At 37.2% G+C, this 12061-nt stretch overlaps 1 protein-coding gene across 2 annotated transcripts in view; it reads right to left on the bottom strand.

Annotated features, from left to right (window-relative positions):
- The window catches only part of LOC139954535 (plexin A3-like), an 86442-nt gene that overhangs the window by 49161 nt on the left and 25220 nt on the right, over positions 1 to 12061 (bottom strand). For both annotated transcript variants that reach the window (XM_071954379.1, XM_071954381.1), the window contains exons 3-4: positions 11636 to 11830; positions 5800 to 5931 (exon numbers count right to left, since the gene is read on the bottom strand). In XM_071954379.1, coding sequence (XP_071810480.1) covers positions 5800 to 5931; positions 11636 to 11830 — 327 coding nt within the window. The remainder of the gene's footprint in view (positions 1 to 5799; positions 5932 to 11635; positions 11831 to 12061) is intronic.

Raw genomic sequence — 12061 nt, 5'->3', positions numbered from 1 at the left:
ACATGTGTTCAAGTGACACCTCACCTTCATGTACATATTTACACATAAATAAATTCTAAAAACAACTGCACCTGGTGAGTTCCAGGTTCACACCGTATAGTTGCGATAACATAACCCTCCTGCTGACGGCAGGAGGGTTATTTTATCGCAACTACACACCATAAAGAAAGTGATTTTTTATTATTCACTCTTTTTTCTTATGTAAAAAGGAAAACAGTTACAAGTCTACGACCTCAATTCAAAGTGGAGTAAAATGCCAAGTTCAATTCAAGTACAATTTCTGTCAAAGTCCAAAAATGTTTGATGATGTCACATTTTAAACAAATATGGTCTGTACACTTTTGTACAATAATTTTTAGTTCATTCCTGAATTTTGATTTTATTTAATCAAAGCAATATTGAATTTTATCTTTTACCTAACACAAAAATTCTTCTTCAAGATGTATTGACCCATTTGTTTTTAATGTCCAATTACGTCATGTTTCAAATTTCACTCCGAAAGAGCATAAAATAAAATGACATTATAGGGGTTAGAAGTTTTAAACTTTGTCTACAACTTAATGAGGACAATTGGAATATTATTTCTCTATTTCTTGCCACCCGTCTATAAATGACAAAATGGAACAATGCACGTACCGAGGTAACTTTAAAACCAACTTCTTATCTCCATAATTTTCCTGTGTTGATCCAACTCTGACACTGTTACATAACCTCATGTCCTTGGTCAACAACCATTTTTTACATTCTTGCCCTAGGAAAATTTTATGTCATAGGTACCTCTTGTGATAGTCAATTATTATCGTAAAAGTTTCCTATTCTTGTTCTCTCAAGGTTATTCATGGTTTTTATTTGACAGGCATAGTGTAAGCCAGAGGGATGTCTGGGTGACTTTTTGGACACCCTTTTTTTTTTTTAAACTGACACGTCATTTACTTAGTTTGTTAAGTGAACAATTTGGATAGGCTACCCAGTTTTTAAGTTTCCAGAAAATTTGGCTAAAACATTGGGGTTGGAGAGGGAACACTTAAATCATACTGTGTAGGCCAATACTTAGTGATTTTGGAACCATGGAAAAAACTTGCTCAGTAGATTAGAAACCCGAAAAACATTTACGGTTGATGACTTTTAGAATCTTTACTTGTACAGCATCACTTGTACTTCAATCAAATTCAAGATGTACAACCAATAGACACTCTGCAGGTCTGCAAATTTCAACTTGGAAGGGGCAAGGCCAATTTCATTCTTGCAAAATACACAACAAATCTTAAAATCTGTTAGAATAATCTGAAATGGAACCTGTGAATCAGTGGTCGTGGCCTCCTGTGGCCAGATGTCATTCCACGCCTGATTTATTGCAACTTCCATAAACCCCAATCCAATTCACTCCAATCACCCCAACAAATTTCCAATAACAAGAACAAAGACTTAATAAAGGACTTTAATAAAAAAGAATCTTTAATGTCTTTCCCATATTGGCACATGCCAAATATCAATTATTATTTTTTTTCTGAATTTCAATCTTGGGTATCAGCAACACAGCACTGGACACTGTGTGGACAGGTCCTTCTTAGCCTCCAATGCTTCCAACAGGTGTCATGTATAATAGATGACTACCAGGGCTGGGTATTGGGTAATAAGTTTCATAAGAGTGGGAAATACATTCTATGGTTATGGGACCAGAATAATGGAGGTATTCCCATGGACTGGAATTTCAAGGGCATTGTCAGTCACTCTCAGTCAGGCGACATTGTTCGGGCGCTGGTCTGTTATTATTATTTTGTTGATCAGTTCAAGAAGTACCCAGATGACTAAGAGATGTTACCACATATGTATGATAGCTATGCCAATTCAATAAAATAAATTCTGATATTTGTCCAGTGATGTTTCCAAGCCTTTTGAAATTCACTTTCTGAAGGTACAATAGAGAGATAAGGGTTTTGAGGCGTTGCATGGTGGCATCAATTAGGAGTTTGCTGTAACACCATGTCAAATCTAGTCCGCCGCATTAAAACAACAAGACAAGTCTTCAAAGAGCAAATCTAGAGCTAGCTTCCTGCATTGAGGGATCGAGACGATTGGACCCACCGTAGGATATCCTACCTGCAGGCGACATAATAATAATAACAATACACAGCAAAGTAGATGTACACACATGGTGTTACCGCAAGCGGAATATAGCCCTACATACAATATTGAAAGAATTTTCCACTTGCGAAATAAATTCAATTAAAGTTATACATTCCTGATGTATGATTTTCCAAAAGAAATCTTTAAAAAGAATGCTATTGTTATTATTTCTATACATTTCTACACTCTGCTTGGCTCCCCCAACTAAACAGAAAGCAACAGCGCCAGCAAACCTACATGGAATCCTAGCACCACAGACAATCTCAAACAATAACCTGATTATTGATCATTCTACGACATGTCATGACTATTTGATCCCTCTGACCTCATCAAACCATGGCCATTTTCCCACCTTCCCTGACCTCATTATGGTAAAAGTTTCCCATCATTTGAACGCCTAGCACTCCAGACACAATACACACTTAACTGTGCACTGTACAACAAATACCCATAGCCATGTACCTGTCTATTCACCTCTGTTAAAGCCAAATAAAAAAAACATGTTTAGTGTGCTTGCCTGCTTCCTTTTCAGAGGCCACTCCTTTTTTTTCCTTTTTTTTTGTTGGTAATGGTAGACCACTGGCTTGTTAATCCTGAGGTCATTAGTTGGAGTCCCACTCAAAATCAGTTTTTCTTTGTTCAATTCCAAAAATCATTTAAAAATGTACCCAGTCTGTTTACCTCATGGTCTATATTGATCAATGGGAAAAAAATATGCATTTTTTAAGGATCTCAGACGAAAACGAAGTTACTTTGAAAACAAGTCTTTAACAATGCGACCGCCAGCCATTTTGTTAGAGAAAAAAAAGGGGGCCCTCCTCCTTCCTTTTTACAAAAAAGCAAGACCCTAAACATATTTGTTTTTTATTTGGCCTAACAGGCTTTAATCAACAGGTGTTCCGCACCACTGGGATTCCTCAATACTCCCCCTCCAAGGTTCTCCAAGATTCCATTATTGTCCCTCTATTGATCCTCTACCTGAGAGCACAGAAACGATTTCCTTTATCCCCCTTTTTTAATATTAACTATGTTGAAGAAAAGGATTTAGCAATGGTAGCACTTATAGCTATGAGTCATCGTGGGAATTGAAAGGGTCTTTTTTACCAAAGGTGGACAAGTGGGCACTGAAAGGCAGAAAGTTACTGAATTATTGTTGAGCAATAATCAAACTGACACAAGTGTGAAGTACAACCATTTGGGTTGTTATTCCAAAGGGTGTGCATTTTCATTTAGTTGCAACAAACTTCTTGTTAATTGGCCAATAACTAATGAGCAAGTCAGAGCAAAGTTCCTGCTGTGGCTCCATACCTAAATATTATGTTCATTTTTTATTTGGACTAATTTATAAGGACTAATCAATTCTTGTTGTGTAATTTCCTCACAGATGCCCAACATTAGGGACCATCCAGAGTCATCAATGTCTAAACAGTTTAACCTTGTTGTGAATTAACTCCTGTCATTGCTGTGGTTTTAGGAAACCTTTGAATTTTGTTTCCCATAACCGCAGTACTTCAAAGTGAAATGTTTCTTAAAATGCATCCCAAGCTGCTGTATTTCTTACCTTGAAGTTTTTATTGATATTAATTTTCAGGGTAATTACCTAACATAAACAGACCCTTTAATAACTTGTTACAGTAACAATTCTAATTCCGCCCATTGAGGTGCATCTTACTTAAGAAAAACTAATATGCCTTAATAAAGACACTGGACACTATTGGTAATTGTCAAAGACCAGTCTTCTCACTTGTTGTATCTCAACATATATGCACTATAAAATAACAAACCTGTGAACATTTTAGCTCAATTGGTCGTCAAAGTTGGGAGATAATAATGAAAGAAAAAACACCCTTGCACATGAAGTTGTGTGCTTTCAGATGCTTGATTTCGAGACCTCAAATTCTAAATCTGAGGTCTCAATATCAAATTCGTGAAAAATTACTTCTTTCTCGAAAACTATTTTACTTCAGAGGGAGTCGTTTCTCACAGTGTTTTATACTATCAACCTCTCCCCAATACTCGTTCCCAAGTAAGGTTTTATGCTAATTACCAATAGTGTCCACTGCCTTTAACAGGAATGAAGTTCCAGGCCTGATCATTTATCATACAGTACAAATATGAAGGACTTGAAGTTGTATCTGAGTGGTCAGTCCCATAAGCCCTTTTCACACTACTCTATTCTCCGGGGCCAACCCCAGGGAGTGAAGGCGGCCCTTTCACACTTGGATCAGTTTACCCCCTGATCTACCCAGCAAATGGGCATACACCGGGGACTAGCCAACCCTGCTCTGGAGTAGGGGAAAGCGGTAAACCCCAGAATATTCTTGAAACATGCAACCGAACCCCATCGAATAGGGCGGGCGGGGAGAGTGTGAAAGTGCACTTGGGTAACCTTGGGGTAAAACAACTCCTGGGGCCTGCCCAGGGCTGTACTCCCTGGGGATAAGAGATACAATGTAAAAATTGCTATGGAGTATGATCATAGCGCTATGAGTGTATGTAGCGAAACAAACTGAAAAACTACACAGGAAAGTTCTGACATATTCATGTTTTTTTCCTCTAAACATTACGAAACGATGTCTTTAAAAAAAAACTTGCTATGTCTGCAAGGCACAAATCAAGACAAGACAATGTAGTCCTTCTGCTTTCCATTCTACCCTGTAGGGTTGTACATAAGAACTACAATCCAAACTTCCCTGTGCATGTTGGTGTTCTGAATATATTTGAGGCATCCCGCACCCTTTTTCCACCACACATAACCACAACTGTACACTAGAGTTCAAATACATAAACACAGGTCCACAACTAATACACACTATGGATCACTCAACAGCTTTACTGCAATATTCCTTGTTAGCATGATCAAGGCCACTTCCCTCGAAACTACCGGGATTATAAATCTGGCAGGTTTTATCAATAATGCGGCACCTGATGCTGATCAAATTTGTTACCGAAGGGGAATGGGTAATGTAAACACCGCGCCTGTTGCAACAAAAACAAGTTCTTAAGGATGCTGCAATGTGGCAAAGAATCCTGTCTGCTCTGCTCTATTTCTCGCTGCTCAAATCAATGAGTGAGATGACAAAAACATCTCATGCTAACAAAATTTTACTGTTGAAATCTGCATTCAGGAATATGATTTTACAAAAATGGGCAGAGGTGAGACCTGTTGAACTTCCAGGGTGTTACATTGTACAGGATTATAGATTCGCTCAAATACCTTAACTCGATTTGACTAGGTGGCTACTGGCCACCGCCACTTACAGGTCTTACCCAATTACACTTAATCCAAAAAGATAGATTAAAAATTGCCCTTTTTATCACAACCACAGATCAGGATCTTGTGTCGCCTTTACACCAGTGCTTGCTCCAGCTCTGATCCAACTTTTGATCACAGCAGTCACACAACAACACAAGCAAAAACCATGCCATTCCTAGCTTAACTGGAATTGACCACACTGTATGGAACTGACTGGCTTTACCCCCCAGGTCTGCCCACTGTCTGCCTACGCAAACGGGCATACCCTGAGGAATTGCAACCTCTGAAAACCCTGGGGTATTCTTAAAACATGCACCCGGAACCCCATGGAACAGGGACACAGTGTGTATTCCACGAGGGTACGAGAAACACAGTGTGAAAAGGGCTTATGAGGATTTCTGTTTAAGGAAACTCACCTTTCTCTCGGTCATGAAGTAGACAAAATTCTTGTTCTTGTCAAACATCAATCCGTTCTGGACGACGGGGCTACCTTCTACAACGGGAAGCTCTTCATAAAGCTGGGCTTCAGTCAATGATTGAACACGTAGCTGGAGAATACAAAGGAAATTAATTACTTACTTTCTCGTTTAGAAATGTGGCTTTAATTAAAAAATGTAACTGCTGATGAGGTGAGCTTGAGAAGTGAAGACATCATAGTGTGTAAACAACAGAATGATCACCCAGAAGGGATCTGTGTGTAAACTGCTAGCTGTTGAAATAATTTTATAAAATTTTAGTGCTTTACCGCTCAAGTGGGAAAAAAGAAGACAATCACTTCTGGTAGAAATCCAACCCAAAAATTATCGATAAGTGTACATGGGTTCTTTAACACGCATTACATAACGCACAGGACCTACAGCTTTTGAAGAATGAAGCAATGATGGTCAAGTATCTTGCTGAAGAACACAAATTTCAAGAAACCCCTGAGCTTGAGTCCAGTGCACTTGACTGCTCGGCCAAAACATGCCACAGAATAGATTACCCAAGATGCTAGACCATAAAGCTGGCCAGGCAGTGAGAGGCCAGCTCAATTTTTTAAATAATTAATAAATGGTGCTGTTGTCTAGATCTAAACAGCCTAAATAGAGTCTATTTGTTCACGAGTACTTGAATATGGCCAGGTAAACTGGGGCTATGAACATTAATGTTGTTAAATTTGCAATTTGCACTTGTTTAACCCAAACACCCATGGGTGTTAAAGCACTGCACACACAGTTACCCCCCCCCCCAATAAAATAAAAAAAACTACACGTAGTCTTGTGAGAACATGTTTCAATTTCTTTATTTCTCCATGATAATTCCCTTAAGAGTCAGTTCAGGTAAATAGTTGACATACTTGCTCACGATCAAAAATGATTTTTTTTTATACTTTGTGGGTTGAAGGGCCTTGGGGTGCAAGTAAACAAAATTGCATTTTCAATTCTATATTTAGCCCGTTGCCATGGTTACGGCTCATTTTGTTTTTTGGCCATTTTAGGCCGATTTTGGGGTCTGAAAAACTGGTTTTTAGCTCATATTTACAACTCCACCCAACCAAAATGCAACATTATTTCAAAAAACCTTTTATATCACTACAAAGTATCATCCTTGGCCTTCCTTGAGAAATTTTTTTATTGCTTTAAATAACACCCTTGTGCTATTTTTGCATTATGCATTACAGTATGTTTTTAGAACTTGCAAAATCAACATTTTTACCCTATTTTTGGACCCCAAAATGTCAACTTGCCAGGGGTCTCAGAAAGTTTCCCTTTCGGCTGTGATTAGGGCCAACAGTGGTCTTTCAATATCTGGTGTCAAAAACTTGGGCAATTGTATCCTGTTGTGACAGTACTGCCTCAAAACTAGACTTTTTTCCCCAAAACATGAAAAATGCCTTCTAAAGGGTCTTTTCACATAATATCGAAATACGTGTCCACGGTAAAAAAAAGAAGAATATTTTTCATTTTTTTGTGGATGGTAGGATGGTAGGGACTTGGGGTCCAAATAAACAACATTTACATTTCAAATCATAATATAACACGTTGCCATGGTAAAAATTCATGTGTGTTTAGGCCACTTTGGGCCGATATTGGGGAATGAAAAACTGTTTTTTTTAGTTAATATTTACAACTCCACCCCACCAAAAAACAAAATTATTTCATAAAACCTTTTACATCACTACAAAGTATCATCCTTGGCTTTACTTGAGACAAAAAATATTGCTATAAATTTCACCCTTGTGCTATTTTTAGAACGTGCATTAGAGTATGTTTTTAGAACTTGCAAAATCAACATTTTTACCATATTTTTTGCCCTCAAAATTTCATTTTTTTCAGGGGTCTCAGAATATTTTCCTTTCGATTTTGATCAGGGCCAAACGTTGTCTTTTTTATTTTTGGTAAGAAAAACTTGGCAAGTGTATCCTGATGTTAACAGTACTGTCTCAAAAATAGACTTTTTTCCTCAAACAGAAAAATGCATTTTGAATTGTTTTTTCTTTATATTGAATTTCTAACATTAAAAAGTTATAATTCTATCAATCTTGCAGCTTTTCCTTAGCACTAGTGGATTACCCAACATTGATCAGGAACTGTTGATGACCTTAATTTTACAATTTGCCCGGCCCAGCCCCAATCATATTTCTTGACATTGCATAAAACAATGTTTTGTGAATAGCGCCTCTTTTTGTGAAAGTGTTCCCTTTCGGTTGTTATTGGTGTTTTCATGTCTCTGGGTAGAAACACTGTGTTTATTGTATCCTGTTGTGACTGATCATGCCTTAAGTATAGTAATTTTTCCAAAAACAATGCATGCTTGTTAAAAATCTGGCACTGTTTCCATGCCCTTTGAGTAATGAATACAAAGTTTTTATTTAAACATAATGGTATCCAACCAAACCGAAACCAATGCTTTGCCACTGAGAGTTCTTGATTTGGCTACTTTACCTATTGTACAGGTATGATTCCCATTGCAAGTAGAGTGCGATGAGCATTCTTTACAAGTTGTCTTTAATACAGGGCCTACTCTCCTTGGTCCCTGCCTGCTACCAAATGTAAAACTTTTCTTAGAGATAGAGATCATAAACAATGTAGTTTCTGTGTTTGCGGCAGATGGTTTGGAGCATCCAATCATGTCCAACACAAACGTGGGAAATTAAAAAGCCCGCTTAAAAGTGTTGGAAAAGTTTGCCAAGATCTTATTAAAAACAATGATACTAACGATTTGCAAGATGAGCGTAAGAGATTATTTAAAAGGAACACGTTGCCTGGGATCGGTTAAGTTGGTCTTTGAAATGCGTTTGTAACGGTTTGTTTTAAAATGCATGGTTAGAAAGATGTTTTTGAGTGATACTTGTATGGATCATTATATTCTACTTTTAAAATATCTTTCTAATCATATGCATTTTTTAATAAACGTTTACAAACGCTTTTGAAATACCAACTCGACCGATCCAAGGCATTGTGTTCCTTAATAATGAAACAACATTGAAAGAAGTTGTAAAAACTTGCACCTGCTGAACATAAATAAGTAAGATGCATTTGCAGTGACAAAAGTCTATTCAGGCTAGTTTGATATTTTTTCCATTCACTATCTTACTAATTCATAATTATTATATATGTCTCTGAGAACGTTGAGTTGTTTATCACATTGAGTTGTTTATCACGTTAAATAAACCAACTCTTTTATTGTTTGCAACAGTACAATTGAAAGGAACCCCACCATAGATGGGGGAACTGCTTACAGAAGGCCAAAGCAGGTGAATGGCCATTTAGCCCTTTAGTCCCTGCACCGCCCGAGTTTGCTGAAATCCAATTTCTCAAGAGTCTTGCAGTAAATTACTGGAATCATAGTTCAAATTTTAAAAGATAGCCAAGGCTTAATGTGTATGCACAATTTTTTACCCTTTCGGTAATATTTGTATAAAAGTTCTCATGGGAACAATAAATGCCTCTCGTTAAACGGCTACGGTAATTTTTATGGCGAATACTTTTGTGCACGGATAAAATGAACACAATAGCTTTTCAAGGCTTTTGTCTGGCTCAATGCTCATACTGATTAAATGCGAAGGCGTTATTTTCGACAATATCATCATAAATGATGAACAGTTTCCTGTTTACTGATGAGCGTTTTATTTTTCGTAAGAGCTAAATTATTTCATCATCATTAGCTTTGACAAGTCAACTGTGAAGGGAGAATTAATAACGATCTATAACAACTAGATATATTAACAAATGCGTAGACCTACTAATGACTATCGAGTTTTCTTTTGATGTTCCTTTTTTTCTACAAACACAAGCTAGCGAGGTTTCCTCATACCGCATACAGTGTATCGCTATAATGCGGCTGGGCGGTACAGCGGCTAAATGGTTAGATACTTTGGATACAGTACTTGCTCACTTTTAGAGCCTCTTTGTTCTGATTGGGATGAAAATGTTTAGTTCGGTAGCGGGCAGGGGACCAAGAAGACTGATATAAGGCCATGTAAAGACAAGGACAGTAAAGATTGCTCACCGCACTACTTCTCTTCTTGCAATGTGAATCATACCTGTACAACTAGGTAAAGTAGTTATGACAAAACAAGAACTCAGTGGCTTAAAGAGCATGGAAACAGTGCCATATTCTTTTAACAAGCATGCTCGTTTTTGTTTTTTATCAATTCAAACTAAGGGATAACTTCAAAATGCATTTTTATTGTTTTTGGAAAAATTACCATTTTTGAGGCAGAAGTGTCACAACAGGATACAATAAACCAAAGTGTTTCTCCCCAGTAGACATGCAAACCATAATGATAGCCCAATCAAAGGGAAATATTCCGAGAACCAACAAAACATTAAAGACAGTACAAACTTTCTTGATGTGCAAGGGGAATTAAAAAATGTGACTTTCAAAAAAAAAGGCGCTGTTCGCAAAACTGTTATTTTATTTTATGCAATGTCAAGAAATATGATTGGGCCAGGGCCGGGGTGGGGCAAATTATAAGATTTAGGTCATCAACAAGTCCTGATCAATAAAAAGCTGCCAGATTGATGGAATTATAGCTAACTTTTTCATGTTATAAATTCAAAATGAAGCAAATATTTCAAAATGCATTTCTCTATGTTTTCGGGGAAAAGGGTCTATTTTTGAGACAGTTCTGTTACATCAGGATACAATTGCCCGAGTCTTTCTTACCAAAAATAAAAAAGACAAATTTTGGCCCTGATCAAAACCGAAAGGAAAATATTCTGAGACCCCTGAAAAAATGGAATTTTGAGGGCAAAAAATATGGTAAAAATGTTGATTTTGCAAGCTCTAAAAACATACTGTAATGCACGTTCTTAAAATAGCACAAGGGTGAAATTTATAGCAATATTTTTTGTCTCAAGTAAAGCCAAGGATGATACTTTGTAGTGATGTAAAAGGTTTTATGAAATATTTTTGTTTTTTGGTGGGGTGGAGTTGTAAACATTAACTTAAAAAAACAGTTTTTCATTCCCCAATATCAGCCCAAAGTGGCCTAAACACAAATGAACTGTTACCATGGCAACGTGTTATATTATGATTTGAAATGTTAATGTTGTTTATTTGCACCCCAAGTCCCTACCATCCACAAAGTATAAAAAAAAAATATTCCTTTTCTTTTACCATGGACACGTATGTCGATATTATGTGGAAAGACCCTTAAAAAGGCATTTTTCATGTTTTGGGGAAAAAAGTCTAGTTTTGAGGCAGTACTGGCCCAACAGGATACAATTGCCCAAGTTTTTGACACCAGATATGGAAAGACCAATGTTGGCCCTAATCACAGACGAAAGGAAAATTTTCTGAGACCCCTGGCAAGTTGACATTTTGGGGTCAAAAAATAGGGTAAAAATGTCGATTTTGCAAGTTCTAAAAACATACTGTAATGCATGGTGCAAAAATAGCACAAGGGTGATATTTAAAGCAATAATTTTTTTTCTCAAGGAAGGCCAAGGATGATACTTTGTAGTGATATAAAAGGTTTTTTGAATTAATATTGCATTTTGGTGGGGTGGAGTTGTAAATATGAGCTAAAAACCAGTTTTTCAGACCCCAAAATCGACCTAAAATGGCAAAAAAATAAAATGAGCCGTAACCATGGCAACGGGCTGTATATAGAATTGAAAATGCAATTTTGTTTACTTGCACCCCAAGGCCCTTCCACCCACAAAGTATAAAAAAAAATCATTTTTTGACCGTGAGCAACTATGTCAACTATTTACCTGAACTGACTCTTAAGAACTCTTCTTCCCTCTGCCGCCATTGTCTTACCTTCTTCAAGTGACCTAACTCATCACCAAGTAGGACCACTGTTGCCTCAAAGTGTGGTGTGACTGCAATGGCTGTGATGGCACTGCTGTGGGAATAGATTGCCATTGCTTCAATTGGGATTTTCAGTCCACCCAAAGGTGTGTTTGTATCCGACTGATGGCAGTAGTTCAGACCATCTCTGTCTGCTAAGGCAATCTTTGAAACAAACATTCAGAAATAAGTGTGAAACATTTTACAGTAAGCATATGCAGAATTTAACTGAACCAGAGAGCAATGAACTACAAAGAATCAAAACGAAGTATGAGATATGATTTTGCATTATTAAGCTCAAGCAAAAAAAATAATAACGCTTGATTAAGCCTGATTCATAAGCGAATGCGAAAGCGAATGCGATATGAACTTTGACTTCACAAAATTGCAACAAAT

This window comes from Asterias amurensis, chromosome 2 (assembly GCF_032118995.1).
Source record: "Asterias amurensis chromosome 2, ASM3211899v1".
Taxonomy (NCBI): domain Eukaryota; kingdom Metazoa; phylum Echinodermata; class Asteroidea; order Forcipulatida; family Asteriidae; genus Asterias; species Asterias amurensis.
The sequence above is the reverse complement of the archived record's forward strand: the minus strand, read 5'-3'. Positions and strand labels throughout refer to the sequence as shown.